This window comes from Carassius auratus, chromosome 37, assembly GCF_003368295.1.
Source record: "Carassius auratus strain Wakin chromosome 37, ASM336829v1, whole genome shotgun sequence".
In the NCBI taxonomy this organism is placed as follows: Eukaryota; Metazoa; Chordata; class Actinopteri; order Cypriniformes; family Cyprinidae; genus Carassius; species Carassius auratus.
Window position 1 is genome coordinate 1,043,152 of NC_039279.1, and position 18,246 is coordinate 1,061,397.

Here is an 18,246-nt window from a genome sequence, read left to right on the forward strand (position 1 = left end):
ACGCTCACTCTCGCTCACTCACACACACACACACGCTCGCTCACTCACGCTCACTCTCACACACGCTCACTCTCACACACGCTCACTCTCACACACGCTCACTCTCACACACACTCACACACACTCGCACTCTCACACACGCTCACTCTCACACACGCTCACTCTCACACACACTCACACTCACACACACTCACACTCACACACACTCGCTCGCTCACACTCGCTCACTCACTCACACACTCACACACACACTAGCTCACACACACGCTCACACACACGCTCACACACACGCTCACACTCACTCACACGCACACTCGCGCTCACTCACGCTCACTCACACGCACACTCGCTCACGCTCGCTCACACTCACTCACACTCACTCACACACACACAAACTCACTCACTCACACACACTCACACTCACTCACTCACACACTCACTCACACTCATGCTCACACACACTCACACACTCACTCACACACACTTACACTCTCTCACACTCTCTCACAGTCACACAAACACACTCACACACACACACACTTACATGCTCTCACACTCTCTCAGACACTCTCACACACTGTGTCCTGCAGCTGGTGTCACACTAATCTGTGGATTGCTGGTGAAAACTCACGAATGTTCATGAAAACTCATAATTTGCACGATAAAGCTTCTCACATCGACGCATGTCTACAGGGTTTTGATGACGTCGCTAACACGGCGCATGTAAACACTTTTTCACATGCTTTGAGTGTGTTCAGTGAGAGACAGACGTGTGATTGAAAGAGTCTCAGCAGGTCTGGAGATCCGAGTGCTGATTACAGTCTGAACACAAACACCACAGGAATCCTTGTGTGTGTGTGTGTGTGTGTGTGTGTGTGTGTCTACCTGTGATGATCAGACACTCGTTATCCTCCAGTGCTTCAGTGAAGAGCCGAGCCGCGATGAGCTCCGGGTTTATCAGGAAACGGATTTCCTCCTGAACCAGACCAGAACCAGTCACCCCCCCACCAACGAACCGGTTGGCAAAGTCAACCTGCAGAAAACACACACACACACACACACAGCACATCCAGGTCATATTTCACAATAGAATTACATGAAAATGATTCTTGTCCCAGAGAGCCTCAGCATCAAAGTAAAGAAGCAGTACTCAGAAAAATGAGAATAATAAAAATGCATTAAATTAACTAGAATAGAATTTCTTTTCTGCATTACAGTAATAAAGGTAATGAAATTGATGTGACAATGCAAAGTGAATGGTCTTCATTTTCTAGAGTATATGACGTCTTGTTTTCACCTGCAGCATGCCGTAGCCCTGCTCTTCTATGGTTCCCTCACAGCTGATGCGGAGCTTGCTGAACTGCTTTTCTGAGCTAAAGACCAAATGAAGAAGAGTGTTTGTTAGACATGGGCCTGTGGGAATAAAGCTCTGTGGAGTGTGTGAAGATCGCTCGGTCTCACCTGGACCACGAGGGCAAACGCTGCAGACACTGTCTGGTGTATGTTATGAGACCGGTCGGCCCTCGGATCAACAAAACACACAACAAACAGCATAATTCGATCGATTCATTAATAAACGAGTGTGTGATGTGCAGAGAAGCCCAACTCACTCTGCTGCGTGATCCGTCTAAAGTACCACAGGAGCGTTTTGAGTTTCTCCTGCTTACTCTGAGATGAACCTTCAAACAACCTACAAAACACAGACCGGACTAATATCTCATATTCATAAATGACAGTCCAAGTCACTGTTTGTGTGTTTCGACACAGACGAGCTCAAATCGATGACGTCAAACCTCTGCATTCACAGAAAACACTGGACTGATTTCTGTCGAACCCTGACCTCATGTCTCATCACGTCACACATGTATGTATTTGTTAAGTTATTCGTTATTAAGTAGTTGTGTAATCTTCACTCAGGACTGATAGTGTTTGACTCTCGTATGCATGCAATGTGCTTTATGTGGCACCTGCTGAAGTTGATGTCAGGATAGTTGCTGAACTCCGTCCGGTGAGAGTTTCGTCGAGGAAAGGTGCAGAAGAAAGCGTTTGCCAGCAGACAGGAGACCTGCTCCTGAGACAGCGTGAGAGATCGACAGCACTGCGTCCTCAACAGCGGGATCGGCTGAACACACACAGAGAAATACACTGATTCAGACTGATTTCATCAACAAAAACATCAAAATGCCTCCACAGGCTGAAAATGCTCTCAACTTTACTGAGATTCGTTAGCAAAGGTGGACAGCAAGGTTTAATTTATTTATAAAAGAACAGACTGACCAAAGTGCTGTACATAAAAAATCTAACCATTGACACATAAAACAGAAATACTAAAACAAATAAATTAACAAAGACCAAGTGAAATGACAGATAAGCCTTTTGAAGAAAGTAATAATCAAGACCATAATACAAGCAACACAATGTCTTTTAGTCTGTTGCTGTACTTCAGTTCATTGGTTCAGTATTCTTGGAGTATATAAATATTATCTTCACTTCATATCAGAGTGTAAAAAGGTACAGAGAAATTTAACTGAAGTTTAAGTACGAGTACTGTGTCTTTTTATGTAAAGTCAAATCTAATCAAACATTCATTAAGTGAAAGCAAAAAGAGTACATCAAGTTATTTTAAAGCATTTTAACACTAATGGAGATGGCCATAATAACAAAACATAACCTAAAGCACTGATGAGTAAACTCCACAAACAGGAATTAAACTACTAGTTAGTGTCCAGCGAGTAAATCCCATCTGATATTTTCACAACTTAACTAACCAACACAAACTAAAGAGTTTGGTTTTAATTCACTTCATTCAAGTCGAGATGTACTGTAGCAGAAGTTCTGATGTTTATTGACAAATTCATCATATTTCTGTAATAACTGTTATGAGTCATTTATAACACAATATGACCTCCATCATTTTTGGTGATGCAATATATCGCCCATTATATTTACTTAAAAATGAATGTTACATGTTTTGTTCATTCCACTTGCGCTCTTGTCTTTTGCAGCTTCTGGAACATAACGTGGTGTAGTCACGAGGTGCTCGTTCAGTTACAAAACACTTCATCTGCAGATGTGGCCTTGTTCAGGAGTCTGACGGACATCTGACTGCTGAGCAGAGATTGTGTTCTTCACCAATACAGAAGAGTCTAAATCACACAAATCACTGTAACTAACTACTGAACGCTGGGGAACAGGCTGGGAAAACTTTCTGAGTGGAAACACATCAGTCACTACTGAGCCCAAAACAACTAAACTCCTCAGAAGAGACTGGAGAGCAAAGCAGGAAACATTATTTGAGCAAACAGAAGAGAAACCGAGAGAACTAGAGTGTGTTGCATGCATGTTTGTGTGTGTGTGTGTGTGTGTGTGTGTGTGTGTGAGAGAGAGAGAGGGTCACACAGTGGACTTGTCTTAACCGTCCGTGTCTTGTGTTCTCCAAACACACACGAGCTTCATCACTGTGTGTGTCTCGACTCTGTTCCTCTTTCAGCTTGAACTGATGGGAAAATTAAGAACATTATCAACTGTCTTTACATTTATTTTGAAAGATGAAGCTCGTGATTATGGAAAGGGGCGTTACATTTCCGACCAGTGCTTGCAGTGTTCGGCCAATCACAATGCACTGGGTAAGCTGGCCAATCAGAGCAGACTGCGCTTGTCAGAAGGAGGGGCTCTGTTTGAGGGAGGCGGGGCATAGAGGACCTACAATAATGTACAGTATTTGATAAATCATGTTTTTGGAACATTAAATCATGTCAACATATTCTATTACACCAAATATTCCTGGAGCATTCAATGACATCACTAAACGGGGATGCCACAATTATAGGAGAGCATCCTAACCTACAGTAACTAGCGCACTGCTTCAAACCCTGGGTCAAACATGGGTCGCCAAGATGATTTTAGGAAAATGTATATGGTTATGTATACACAGACACACACCACATATTCCCAACTCAAACTTGACATTGTAGTCTGTTCATTATCAAAATAAAACCGAGTCAGCCAAAAAATAAAAGAGGTTACGCTGGTAAATTGAAATAATCTGTGGTATAACTGGTCCAGTTTGTATGCCAAGCACATTTTTGCTCATGTGAAAAGGATATTTCTAAGTGCAAAGCCTCTACATATTAAATAATAGTTCCATTCAAATATATTGCAAATATAGAAACATTAGGAATGAGAGGTACGTGAGCCCAATTAACACTGGTACTTTAGTTTCGATTTGGTTTAGTTTCTTCAGATTAATATATTTTTATTTAATGCTTGTTCTGTTCTGAATACAGTTACATTTATATGATTTGTTTTAACACTGAGTAATACTAACGTATGGCTATGTTTATAGAGTTTATACATTACAATATTTCACTTTCTTTGGTATTATCTCTGGTTTTATTACACTCTCTCCAAACGTTCTGCTGCTCACAACACAGTAAGCAGCAATCGATGAGAGCGAGGTTGAACTTAAGAAAGCTGACTGTTGAGGACCAATACATAACCTCCAAATACACAAACCTGCGCTCGCTCTCAGAGGCACGCACGCACTAATGCCGGATCCTTAAAAACAATCACCGGAATGCAGAAATCCAAAATCTGAAATTTTCCGGAACAGGATCCGGTTCAAATTAAACACTGGTGGAGGCTGAATAGAAGGAAACTAGATAAACTCAGAGACGAGAACGTAATCAACACTCTTGCTGGTTAAACAGCACAGCAGGAAACTCTGAACAAAAAACAGCAATTAATAAAAAGAGAGACCAAAAAACAAAAAAACAGAGAAAATAGACAGAGGTAAAATAGAGAACGAATAGAGAAGACAAGTGGGATGAACGGTGCAGGTTTCACTGAGGTCCTGTACCTGTGTGAGGAGGCGTGGTGCTCTCAGTGCCAGCTGTGCCATCTCTGGAAGCAGCTCTCCAAACATCTGCTGAGCTTCAGACGCCTGCAGACGCTGCACACACACACACACACACACACACACACACACAGTGTTAGGTCTCTTTCTGTTGAACGAGTGTCATGGAGCAAACAGACACGTTAAACACGTGAAGAAGGTCTTATCAATTCCTCACAGATCCTCATCTCTCCTGTCTGTCAAAGACTCCTCACTGATTCCCAGTCACACACGTCTCATTTTAGAAGAAAAACTATGTGAAGCTAGAAAGTACAATAGCTCAACACAAACATAACTGAATTGAGATGCATTCTGTGGTCTAGTGTAAGTTCAGTAATCAGTCTGTTTCACAGCTTCTGCTGATTCTAGTTCATGGCCCTCAAACACCAGAGAATCACACAAAGACGAAGAAAGACACAGCTGGTCAATCAAGAGAATTTTTATTTCCGATCAGAGACTGATCTTTCCTGCTCTGCAGACACAAACACCTCATCTGCATTTTTACTCTCATTTACAGACGAACCATGACAAGCTGAAATTAATTTTGTCAAGACGGACGTTCAGAGCTTTTACAGTTTGACACTAACGAGCAGAAGAAATGCAGACGCTCCTCAGAGCTGTCCGACCAAACCATCAGAAACAGGAAAACAAGCACCCATAAAATCACTCCAGCAGCGGGTCCATCGCTCTCTAGACTCAGACGGCCAATCAGCAGTTTATGACACACACACACACACACACACACACACACATAGACACACACACACACACACTCACACACATAGACACACACTCACACGCACACACACTCTCTCTCTCTCACACACACACACACACACACACACACTCACACACATAGACACACACACACTCACACACACTCTCTCTCTCTCTCTCTCTCACACACACACACACACACACTATCCTTGTGGGGACTCTCCATAGGTGAGATGGTTTTTATACTGTACAGACCGTATTATCTATCTCCCTTCACCAACCCTAACCCCTAACCCTCACAGGAAACTTTCTGCATTTTTAGATTTTCAAGAAACTTCATTCTGTGTAATTTATTAGCTTGTTTACCCGTGGGGACCTCAATTTAGGTCCCCACCGTGACACGAGTCCCCATGAGTCTGTGTGTATTCAGGTTTAAGTCCCCACCAGAATAGAAAAACAAGTACACACACACACACACACACTCACACACACACACTCTCTCTCTCACACAAACACACACACGCACAAACTCTCTCTCTCTCTCTCTCTCTCTCTCTCTCACGCACACACACTCTCTCTCTCTCTCTCTCTCTCTCTCACACACACACACACACGGTGTCAGTCTATCATAGATGAGAGTAACGCTGCTCTTATTTACGAGGACAGTGTCAGGATGATCAATCTAAAGGACAATTTCATCAAGGTCTCTGAGGTTTCTCGTCTGATTAAAACACATCCTGGAACAAATGCAGATGAGGACGGGTGTTCTCAAACGGGTCCAGCTCGGGACACATTTGTACGACAACCAGAAAAGAAGAGCAGAGGAAGGTCATACATAACGGTGATATCGTAAAACCGCAGAGCAGGACAGCAGCCAGCTGAGACTTCAAATCAACAAAACACACACAATCTACACAACATCAGACACACAGCTGATCCTTCACTCTCTGATGTCACCGGGATTCGTCAGTTCTGTTCATAACGCAATCAACATGCTGTACAGTGCGTCTGATTCCCTGCGATGTTCAGAGAAACCAAACAATCAGATGCTGTCAATCAAACACATGCAGCCCCGCCCACTCCTCCCATCCATCAAACTGAAACTGTCAATCAAAATACATCACGTCTTCACAATCACCGTCTAAAGCGACACATTCCTTTCATAAAACACCTGAGTAAAGAAACTCTTGTTACTGCTCGAACAAACATCATTAACGAACCACCGCTGAGGTTCACATCAGGTTTGGCAGGTTAAGGTTAACCAATGAAAACAGAAACATAATAACGAATATAAACTAAAGGAGGACAGCCCACATGATATTTATCAGATTCTGACAGAACAGCCATCCTGTGCTTATAAGAGCTCAAATTGGCTTCATGTATATTTCACTGCTGTCTTTCCTTTGACATCTGGATATTTCCTCTTTTTAAGAGGTTAAAAGATAAAAAAATATTTAGATTTAAAATAAAGTTAATTGGTCTCTGAAAATATACAGTAGAGACTCTCATATCTCTAATTTACTGAAACTAATCAGCACAATATTGACATCCTGAGCTCATTAGCATATGCCCGCCCACATCCAGCGGTCAGCGACGCCCATCGAGTGATCAGGTGATGGATTAAAGAGGAAGCAGACAGATACTAGTATCCCTGAGCATTAATTTAAATGTCACTCATTTCTAAAGGTCAGAGACGGTGGAAAATGGTCATGAAGAACCATATTACTTCTTCAGTTCAGCTGTCAATTCAAAAACATTTCAAGTGAACCTTTGCAAGATATAATCATTAACATATATCTTATTAATTATTTAACTTGTTTCCCGAAGGATATCAGTATTTTCTGCACTTAAGAATCTCCATCCAATTCACTATATGTACAATACAGTATAAAATCATGTAAAATCCAGGGAGTGAATTTGTGAAGTCTCAGCGCTGTGGGATTTATTGAACGACAGTGAGTTTAGATGTAATTCAGAGAACTGAACATGAAACATGAACACAGCACTTACTGAAGGGGAACAAGTGCAAGTGATGCATAAAACTCTTCTAAATCACATCTCCATGTCAAAAATAAAAACCATATAGTAATTTGATTTACGCTTATGACACGATTAAAGCACATAATCCAACATTACATTCATTCATTAATGAGTGGCTCGATTAAAGAGAAACCTGCAGGTGCCACAAAGCCTCTGAACTTCCTGTTCTTCATCCTGTTGTGTTAGTATTGATTTCTCTGCAATATTTCTGCATTGCCTCTTTGGGTTAATTAATTAAAAGTATTGATTGATGGGTCGTTACAATTCAAAGGAAAACAAAGTGTTTATGACAGCTTGTACCATAAATAACATCAAATCAATAACGAGATGCTCATATTTAGCGATGCTAGCGGGAGGAGAGTCACATGACCGAAGACAGCGTAATGAACGTGTTTACACCAATAACTGTCCAAATGAGTTTAATTAGGATGCAGTGCTTCATTAACAGGGAGCACTAATGGATCAGTGTGTGTGTGTGTGTGTGTGTGTGTGTGTGTTGATGTGTGAGCGTGTGCCTGTGTGTGTGTGTGTGTGTGTGTGTGTGTGTGTCTGTATGTGTAGTGCATCTGTGTGTGTGTGTCTTTACCTTACAGTACACATGTAGTGCTGTGAAGCTCCATCCCTTCGCTTGGCCTGTATTATATTTCATTATGGCATCCTAGAGAATATTTAGACAATAGTTCAGTTGTTGAAATAAATGTCACAGTAAGCAGCAGCTGTATTTTCAGTCTAGAGATCTGCAGTGAGTTTGGCTTCCGTTCCTCAAACACTGATGTTTGCTGCCATCCGCTGGACAAAACAGAAAACTACAACACACCTTTCCTTCTTTTATTCATCAATTACCTTAATGAGGTCATGACTGCTTAACCCAGAACATTTTGCATTTGTAGAATTTATTTTAAAAAGTATGAATCATTTTTTCCAGAAACCGAGTCTCCAAATAAATGTTGTGTCATATTTAATTCATTTCTGAGAGCACCTCAAATTCTACCTTTATCTGTGCACACACTGACTCAGAATGAACACACTCAGTCAAGCAATGATGTGTGTAATTCATCAGGAGATCACCTTCACATCATGAGCAGAGCTGAACGGGACACTCAGCGCTTTACGGATCAAATCCCATCGGCTCTGGACGGTCTGGAAACATTCAAACACACACCATCACACACAGAATACAGCGGATAACAGATCTACATCCTGTTAGTACAGAAACATCACAGCCCTGTGACTCCTGTGTGTGTATCAGTGCGTGTGTGTGTGTGTGTGTGTGTGTGTGTGTGTGTATGTCACCGTGCGGTCCGAGGGGAACAGGTTGTGTGTGGAGCAGGGTAGTTTGACGTGTGTGTGTGTGTGTGTGTGTGTGTGTCACCGTGCGGTCCGTGGGGAACAGGTTGTGTGTGGAGCAGGGTAGTTTGACGTGTGTGTGTGTGCGTGTGTCACCGTGCGGTCCGTGGGGAACAGGTTGTGTGTGGAGCAGGGTAGTTTGACGTGTGTGTGTGTGTGTGTGTGTGTCACCGTGCGGTCCGTGGGGAACAGGTTGTGTGTGGAGCAGGGTAGTTTGACGTGTGTGTGTGTGTGTGTGTCACCGTGCGGTCCGTGGGGAACAGGTTGTGTGTGGAGCAGGGTAGTTTGACGTGTGTGTGTGTGTGTGTGTCACCGTGCGGTCCGTGGGGAACAGGTTGTGTGTGGAGCAGGGTAGTTTGACGTGTGTGTGTGTGTGTGTGTGTGTCACCGTGCGGTCCGTGGGGAACAGGTTGTGTGTGGAGCAGGGTAGTTTGACGTGTGTGTGTGTGTGTGTGTCACCGTGCGGTCCGTGGGGAACAGGTTGTGTGTGGAGCAGGGTAGTTTGACGTGTGTGTCGTCCCAGCGGTCCTGCAGCTGATCTGGAGATGGATGTGGCTCTGGAGCTTCACCGGTCAGCATCAGATCAGTCTGACCAACAAACACAGACCGTCAGATGTCACCGATTCAGCCTCGAATCACAGAAATACTAGATACTCTATGATAATATTTGTATCAAACAATAAATTGTGCAGCTAACATCACAATAAAGAAAAAGTGATGTGACATACAGCAAAGTACGTGACCCATACTCAGAGTTCATGCTCTGCATTTAACCCTTCCACAGTGCGAACACACACACACACACACACACACACATGTGAACACAAACACACTGTGAACACACACACACACACACACACACTGTGAACACAAACACACACACACACACACACACACATGTGAACACAAACACACACACACACACACATGTGAACACAAACACACACTGTGAACACAAACACACACACACACACTGTGAACACAAACACACTGTGAACACACACACACTGTGAACACAAACACACACACACACACACACACTGTGAACACAAACACACACACACACACTGTGAACACAAACACACACACACACACCGTGAACACACACACACACACCGTGAACACACACACACACACACACACCGTGAACACACACACACACACACTGTGAACACACACACAAACACACACACACACCGTGAACACACACACACACACCGTGAACACACACACACACACACACACCGTGAACACACACACACTGTGAACACACACACACACACACACACCGTGAACACACACACACTGTGAACACACACACACACACACACCGTGAACACACACACACTCCGTCAACACACACACACACACACACACACACACACACACTGTGAACACACACACACACACTGTGAACACACACACTGTGAACACACACACACACACACACACACACTGTGAACACACACACTGTGAACACACACACACACACACCGTGAACACACACACTCCGTGAACACACACACACTCCGTGAACACACACACACACACACACTTCGTGAACACACACACACACACACACACACACACTGTGAACACACACACACCCCGTGAACACACACACACACACACACACACTGTGAACACACACACACACACACCGTGAACACACACACACACACACCGTGAACACACACACACACACACACTCCGTGAACACACACACACACACACACACACACACTGTGAACACACACACACCCCGTGAACACACACACACACACACACACACACTGTGAACACACACACACACACACCGTGAACACACACACACACCCGGAGCAGTGTGCAGCACCTGAGATTTCACACGTTCACTGGAAGCTGATCATATCTACTTTACCTGTTGCTTTTCTCCTTTTGTTGGTTTTCACTTTGTTTAATAATTGTCAACTAGATTTTTCCATGTGTTTGTCCCTTTCATCAAATGTGTTCCACTTATTCATCAGTGGTATTTCATTCCTGTTAAGCTTTGATTTAAACATATTTTCCATTTATGAAAGCAGTGACAGCCCTGATGTTGGGTCTGACACTCACCTGGATCAGGACCGTGTGTCTGTCGGAGGGTTTCAGGGCAGGTAACGGGCCGCTGCACACCGGCGCCCTCCGCAGGTCACTGTCAGGAACACCCAGCCCAGTGACATCATCGCTGAACGCCTTCCCATCAGCCCCTGCTGCAGCTGCTGCCCTGTAATGAGTGCATCAGGGATGAGGAGGAAAAAATCATGTCCGTCAGCGTAGCTTCAGTTTGTGTGTGTGGTATTTTTGCTGGTTTGACAGTGGATCTCCTAGTTTGACCAGAAAAAAAACTGACTTAGAAGAGCAAAGCAACTTAGACTGGACTAAAAAAGCCAAGTCCACCCTGAAAATGACTTGCACACACAGAGAGTTTCTGATTGGCTGAGGAGGCTTCTCAGGTGTAGTTTCTCAGTCACACCTGTCAGGTGATATTAGCAGTGGCTACAGCAGCTTTAACTCGTCACCTGTCAAACTCACGCAGAAGATCTGAGAAAACCTCTGAGAAAGGAGCAGTTCCTCCAGCAGCCCCTCACTGCAGAACACAAGATACAGGGGGCGTGGTTGGACATATAGGGGGTGGAGCCTCTTAGGTTTAGGGGTGGAGCTCTGGGAGATGGGTAGGGTTAGGTATATGTAAGGTGGGGAAGGTGGATCTGGATCTTGTGTTCTGCAGTGAGGACTTGATCCTCCACATCTTCATCATCCCACAGAACTCAGTCATGTTCTGCAACAACATCAGCAGTCGTCCTGACCTGATCAGAGCACTAAAGCAGAATCTGAAAGGTAGATATGAACCACAGCGGCTCTCAGGAGCGTGAGAGGACAGAAGATGAACAGCGCGAGCGACAGATGAAGCAGGTTTGAGCCCAGGGACCGACTCTCATCCTGTCACTCTGAACAGAGCACTGTGCTCTCGGGAGCGAACCAGAAATCACTTTTGTTTCCTTCACTTCCACTTTCCGCATCAGAGCAGATATTAATGCTGAACAGCAGGTGATTACATTTCCAGGATGTTTAAGTTCAGAGGACACTTTAACATCTAATAAGGACACATCTAATAAGCGAAGTCTGAATATTTTAGTAGTTGCTTGACACGGATACAAAAATATAAATAGAAAACTTAATTTTCCACAAACCCACTCTAGCACTGTTCTCATAAAAGTATAATTATTATGCCTAAAACTATGTATACAAGCAAATGTGGCTTTTTAGCGGCTCGGGGCGGTACCAGATTCATCAAGTCATGAATATTAATTATGTGACGTGCCTTAGGCCACACCCGATTCGCGTTGAGCGCATGCGCATTCACCTTCACAGCAGCTGGATGGACGCATCTGTTTTCTAATAAAGAAATATTGCGATGCCCACCTTCTGCACGCGACTTTCCCTGGAGCTTCAGTGAAGAAGTTTGTGATTCTGCGCGTCCCTGTGTTCGGAGCAGAACCGGTTCGTCTGGGTTCGGTCACGGAGTTCTTCTCCGAGGTTAACGTGCTCTCCGGACACTCCTGCTTCCGTGAATTCTCCTCGGACCCCTCAGGTTCGGTATGATGATGATGATGATGAGAGCTTCTCTGGGTCACTGCGGGCTTCTTCAGCAGCCAGTCATCCAGAGTCCGGCTGCATCTCTTCGGTGGGTTCCTCTGCTCAGCTGGAGCTTCAGGATGATCTGAGCACGGAGGAGCTGATTCCTGTGGTTCTCCTGCATCTTCAGTCCTGTTAAATAGAAATGCTATGATCAATCGCCAGTAGTTTCAACACACTCAGTAATGCTCGGATCGAAGTGGTTTTACCTCCAGCGCTTCCTGAGCGGCTCACAGTCTGACATCACCGACACATGCACGCGCTCCTCACAGTCTCAGAGATGAAGATCTTACACCTGAAAACAATACAATGCACTGGTGAGGATCAAGTTTATGAATGTACAACAGATAATAATACTGTAAACGACAATCACGTGTTCAAGTTACTATTTTACAGCAGTCTCTGCGTTACTGTCAATTTCCCAGTTAAAGTTTTAACGGAGAGTTTCGGCGCGGGTGCTGAAGTGCACGAAATACACTTCCTGTTTTCATTACGTAAAACTCCAGTAGCCAATGAGCGACCGGTATTCGGCGAGTGGGCGGGTTCTGTGGGTTCATCTGAAGCACAGGTCAGAAGCGTGTGACGTCGACTGAACGCGCTCTGTCTCCGTATGTCTCCCGCTGCTGCGTGTCTCTGCGTTCTGTGCGGGTTACCGGCGGCCGGTAAGACCCGCCTGGCGCGGGAGCTGCGGGGTCGCGCACAGACGCGCGGATGGAGGACGCTTCTCGTGACATATGACGAGCTGATACCGGCGCGCGACTGGCAGGAGGTTTGTCTTTGATCTTTTTATAATCATTTTATTGTGTCTCTATTTACAGTGTGCTGTGCACATGTGTTTGTGAGAGAGAAGTTTTTAAATTGCTTGTTTTATTTTTGAAATTATTTTTCTTAATGATTTTTACTTTTCTTTTATGTAAAGCACATTACCATTGTGTATGAAATGTGCAATATAAATAAACTTTCCTTGCCTTGCCTTGTTGATCTGAGCACATCTATTCTGGAAAACACTGGCATGAGGAGTCTTTATGGCCCAGTGATCAGTAATAATTGTTCCTGGATCGCTCTGCTAGGGTTAGTTCACACAGATTGTGTTGGTTGTGTTCAAAAACAGCTATCAAAGGAACAAAACAGAAGTTGAACTGTTTTCATATGATATCTCTTCCAACATTTTTTTATATTGTGTCTAGATAACTGTAGTCTGCTGTGTTTGTGTGAACGGCTCATTCAACACTGCCTGCCTTTAATCTACAGCACTTGTGTGTTTTGTTTTTCAGTCTGAATGGAAGTGGCACAGGAAGACGGTCATAATGTGTGTGGAGAGATTCCTTCATCAGACTCTTTCCGATCAGACTCACACACTCTCCGGTCAGACTCACACATTCTCCGGTCAGATTCAGACTCACACACTCTCCGGTCAGACTCACACACTCTGTGATCAGACTCACACACTCTGTGATCAGACTCACACACTCTCCGGTCAGACTCACACACTCTCCGGTCAGACTCACACACTCTCAGATCAGACTCACACACTCTCCGATCAGACTCACGCACTCTCCGGTCAGACTCACGCACTCTCCGGTCAGACTCACACACTCTCCGGTCAGATTCACACACTCTCCGGTCAGATTCACACACTCTCCGGTCAGATTCACACACTCTCCGATCAGATTCAGACTCACACACTCTCAGATCAGACTCACACACTCTCCGATCAGACTCACACACTCTCCGATCAGACTCACACACTCTCCGGTCAGACTCACACACTCTCCGATCAGATTCAGACTCACACACTCTCCGATCAGACTCACACACTCTCCGATCAGACTCACACACTCTCCGATCAGACTCACACACTCTCCGGTCAGACTCACACACTCTCCGATCAGACTCACGCACTCTCCGGTCAGACTCACACACTCTCCGGTCAGACTTACACACTCTCCGGTCAGATTCAGACTCACACACTCTCCGATCAGACTCAAACACTCTCCGATCAGATTCACACACTCTCCGATCAGATTCAGACTCACACACTCTCAGATCAGACTCACACACTCTCCGATCAGACTCACACACTCTCCGGTCAGACTCACACACTCTCCGATCAGACTCACGCACTCTCCGGTCAGACTCACACACTCTCCGGTCAGACTCACACACTCTCCGGTCAGATTCAGACTCACACACTCTCCGATCAGACTCACACACTCTCCGATCAGATTCACACACTCTCCGATCAGATTCAGACTCACACACTCTTCGGTCAGACTCACACACTCTCAGGTCAGACTCGCACACTCTCCGGTCAGACTCACACACTCTCCGATCAGATTCACACACTCTCCGATCAGATTCAGACTCACACACTCTCCGGTCAGACTCACACACTCTCCGATCAGACTCACACACTCTCCGATCAGATTCACACACTCTCCGATCAGATTCAGACTCACACACTCTCCGATCAGACTCACACACTCTCCGGTCAGACTCACACACTCTCCGGTCAGACTCACACACTCTCCGGTCAGACTCACACACTCTGTGATCAGACTCACACACTCTCCGATCAGATTCACACACTCTCCGGTCAGACTCACACACTCTCCGATCAGACTCACACACTCTCCGATCAGATTCACACACTCTCCGATCAGATTCAGACTCACACACTCTCCGGTCAGACTCACACACTCTCCGATCAGACTCACACACTCTCTGGTCAGACTCACACACTCTCCGATCAGACTCACGCACTCTCCGGTCAGACTCACACACTCTCCGGTCAGACTCACACACTCTCCGGTCAGATTCACACACTCTCCGATCAGATTCAGACTCACACACTCTCAGATCAGACTCACACACTCTCCGATCAGACTCACACACTCTCCGGTCAGACTCACACACTCTCCGATCAGACTCACACACTCTCCGATCAGATTCAGACTCACACACTCTCCGGTCGGACTCACACACTCTCAGGTCAGACTCGCACACTCTCCGGTCAGACTCACACACTCTCCGATCAGATTCACACACTCTCCGATCAGATTCACACACTCTCCGATCAGACTCACACACTCTCCGATCAGATTCAGACTCACACACTCTCCGATCAGATTCACACACTCTCAGGTCAGACTCACACACTCTCAGGTCAGACTCACACACTCTCCGATCAGATTCACACACTCTCCGGTCAGACTCACACACTCTCCGGTCAGACTCACACACTCTCCGGTCAGATTCAGACTCACACACTCTCCGGTCAGACTCACACACTCTCAGATCAGACTCACACACTCTCAGATCAGACTCACACACTCTCCGGTCAGACTCACACACTCTCCGGTCAGACTCACACACTCTCCGATCAGACTCACACACTCTCCGGTCAGACTCACACACTCTCCGATCAGGCTCACACACTCTCCGATCAGACTCACACACTCTCCGGTCAGACTCACACACTCTCCGGTCAGACTCACACACTCTGTGATCAGACTCACACACTCTCCGGTCAGACTCACACACTCTCCGGTCAGACTCACACACTCTGTGATCAGACTCACACACTCTCCGGTCAGACTCACACACTCTCCGGTCAGACTCACACACTCTGTGATCAGACTCACACACTCTCCGGTCAGACTCACACACTCTCCGGCCAGACTCACACACTCTCCGGTCAGACTCACACACTCTCCGGTCAGACTCACACACTCTCCGGTCAGACTCACACACCCTCCGGTCAGACTCACACACTCTCTGAGTCTGATGGAGTCTGGATGAGGATTGATCGGATGCAGCAGCAGCAGAGCGTCTGTCACACACACACACACACACACTCGCAGCCGCTCGTGGTTCTGCTGGACGATAACTTCTACTACCAGAGCATGAGATACCAGATCCAGCAGCTGGCCAGGAAGTGTATGTGCAGTTTGTGTGTTTCTGAGCTGAATCATGTTAACACAGTTCAAGTGCTGACGTTCTGATGGTGTTTGTTCTGGAGGACAGATGGCGTGGGTTTCTGTCAGGTGTTTCTCCAGTGTCCGCTGCACGTGTGTCTCCAGAGGAACCGGTGCAGACCTCAGCCTGTTCCTGATGAAGTTCTGCTGCAGATGTGTGAGCGAATGGAGCCTCCGAACGAGATCAGAAACCCCTGGGAGCAGCAGAGCCTGACACTGGACAGCACAGAAGACATCGCAGATGGACACATGTAGGTCAAACACACACAGAGACGTCCATCTGACCTGCTGATGTGACGTTTGTGCTGTTTTTCTGCAGCTCAGATCATATTTCAATCTTTCTGTTAGTAAATGAATTCCTCTTTCTTTCTCCTGAAGACAGAAGCTGATGGACTTGCTGGTGTCTGCGCTGGAAAACCCTCTGAGCCCGGTCCAGGACGAGTCGCAGCAGAAGGTCACAGTCCTTCAGGCTTTATTCACATAATCAGATCCATCATAACCTCTGACCACAGCTTTGCTTTGTTGGATTTACGCATTCATGCATTAACAGTCACCATTAAACAGTGAATGATTCAGACACTGCTGCATCACACAGTGATTTCAGTTCTGTTTTGTGCTTTGGGTCAGTTTTGTAAAAAATCTTGTGACATTGAGAAGACACTCATTCCAGTGAAGCAGGATAGAAATGTGATCCGATGGTCCTCTCACTGATCTCCTTCCCCTGTCTCTCTGTTTTAGGAGGCTGACAGACGGCTCTGTGCGTCCAGCGTTCTTCATCAGGTGGATCAGACCTGTAGACGACTGGTTTCTCAGACGCTGACATCAGCTCGAGGTACAGAGATCAGACACATGGCACTTTGAGTTTCTCCTGTTCATGTCATGTTTGCACTGATTTATGCTGCTGTAAACCACTGTTGTTGATCGGTTGTATTTTATTGAAATTGTCTGGTCACAGAAGGCCAGGCGTCTCCAGACGTGATGAAGGCTCTGGCTAAAGCACTGATCGAGCTGAAGACGGTGTTCCTGAAGGAGCTGAAGAAGGATGTTCTTGGTCGTGTCTCAGTTTTCCCAGAGGAGCCCGTCGATGTGGAGAAGCTCCTGATGGACGTGTCTGCGATGTTCCAGCGACGCTCACACGAGATTGTGTCTAAACACATGTGAAACATGACTGATCTCTAGCATGCATTTGATTCCTGATAATAAATCAAACTATGGTTAGTCTTTTTGATGGATGATTGCGCATTAGATGTCATTTTAATAAAGTTTCTGCAAATGCATCTGTCAAACGACTAATTTTCATTTGGATATTCATTAACCGTTTGTAATGTTGTTTGTTTTTCTTTACAATGATGGAGATTGCAGTTCTATAAATTAAATTAACATGATCAATGAATTGCATAAATCCATCATTTGTCACCAATGTCAACAAGGTTTGTAAGTATTGAAGTTATTGACAATACTACTGTATGACATCAGTCACAATCTCCGTCGCTGATAGACTGATCATTATTACATTATTACATGAATTATTACTAACATGAGTTTACACGTTCACGTTTTCACTCATTTGACTGCGCGTAATATTTGTATATTTTTAACTTGACGATTTAAAAA

At 45.3% G+C, this 18,246-nt stretch overlaps 2 protein-coding genes across 8 annotated transcripts in view; one reads left to right on the plus strand and one right to left on the minus strand.

Annotated features, from left to right (window-relative positions):
- The window catches only part of LOC113055787 (poly(ADP-ribose) glycohydrolase-like), a 19,982-nt gene extending 6,830 nt beyond the window's left edge, over positions 1-13,152 (minus strand). For all 5 annotated transcript variants that reach the window (XR_003277578.1, XR_003277579.1, XM_026222150.1 and 2 more), the window contains exons 1-13: positions 13,042-13,152; positions 12,865-12,950; positions 12,443-12,787; positions 11,093-11,243; positions 9,458-9,586; positions 8,720-8,791; positions 8,238-8,309; positions 4,859-4,951; positions 1,968-2,122; positions 1,611-1,690; positions 1,462-1,522; positions 1,298-1,373; positions 886-1,033 (exon numbers count right to left, since the gene is read on the minus strand). Coding sequence is in view for 3 of the 5 variants with exons in the window: in XM_026222150.1 (XP_026077935.1) it covers positions 886-1,033; positions 1,298-1,373; positions 1,462-1,522; positions 1,611-1,690; positions 1,968-2,122; positions 4,859-4,951; positions 8,238-8,309; positions 8,720-8,791; positions 9,458-9,586; positions 11,093-11,243; positions 12,443-12,787; positions 12,865-12,899 (1,417 nt within the window). In the remaining 2 variants the exon portion in view is untranslated. The remainder of the gene's footprint in view (positions 1-885; positions 1,034-1,297; positions 1,374-1,461; positions 1,523-1,610; positions 1,691-1,967; positions 2,123-4,858; positions 4,952-8,237; positions 8,310-8,719; positions 8,792-9,457; positions 9,587-11,092; positions 11,244-12,442; positions 12,788-12,864; positions 12,951-13,041) is intronic.
- LOC113055819 (L-seryl-tRNA(Sec) kinase-like) lies at positions 12,958-17,941 on the plus strand. Of its 3 annotated transcripts, XM_026222190.1 has the most exons (7): positions 13,230-13,424; positions 13,930-14,020; positions 16,418-16,594; positions 16,682-16,883; positions 17,011-17,086; positions 17,371-17,464; positions 17,588-17,928. In XM_026222190.1, exons 1-7 carry the CDS (start codon positions 13,266-13,268, stop codon positions 17,791-17,793), a joined length of 1,005 nt encoding a protein of 334 aa, XP_026077975.1. In that variant the 5' UTR covers positions 13,230-13,265; the 3' UTR covers positions 17,794-17,928. The 3 variants fall into 3 exon arrangements, with proteins under 3 accessions (XP_026077973.1, XP_026077975.1, XP_026077974.1); XM_026222188.1 differs by lacking the exon at positions 16,418-16,594 and having other exon boundaries at positions 12,958-13,424; positions 17,588-17,934; XM_026222189.1 differs by lacking the exon at positions 16,418-16,594 and having other exon boundaries at positions 17,591-17,941.
- Positions 17,942-18,246: the final 305 nt, after the last annotated feature.

Coding starts and splice junctions, on each gene's coding strand:
- LOC113055819 (XM_026222190.1), top strand. CDS start 13,266: ATGTCTCCCGCTGCTGCGTGTCTCTGCGTTCTGTGCGGGTTACCGGCG. Junction 13,425..13,929: donor CGGCGCGCGACTGGCAGGAG/GTTTGTCTTTGA, acceptor TTTGTTTTTCAG/TCTGAATGGAAGTGGCACAG. Junction 17,087..17,370: donor AGGACGAGTCGCAGCAGAAG/GTCACAGTCCTT, acceptor TCTCTGTTTTAG/GAGGCTGACAGACGGCTCTG.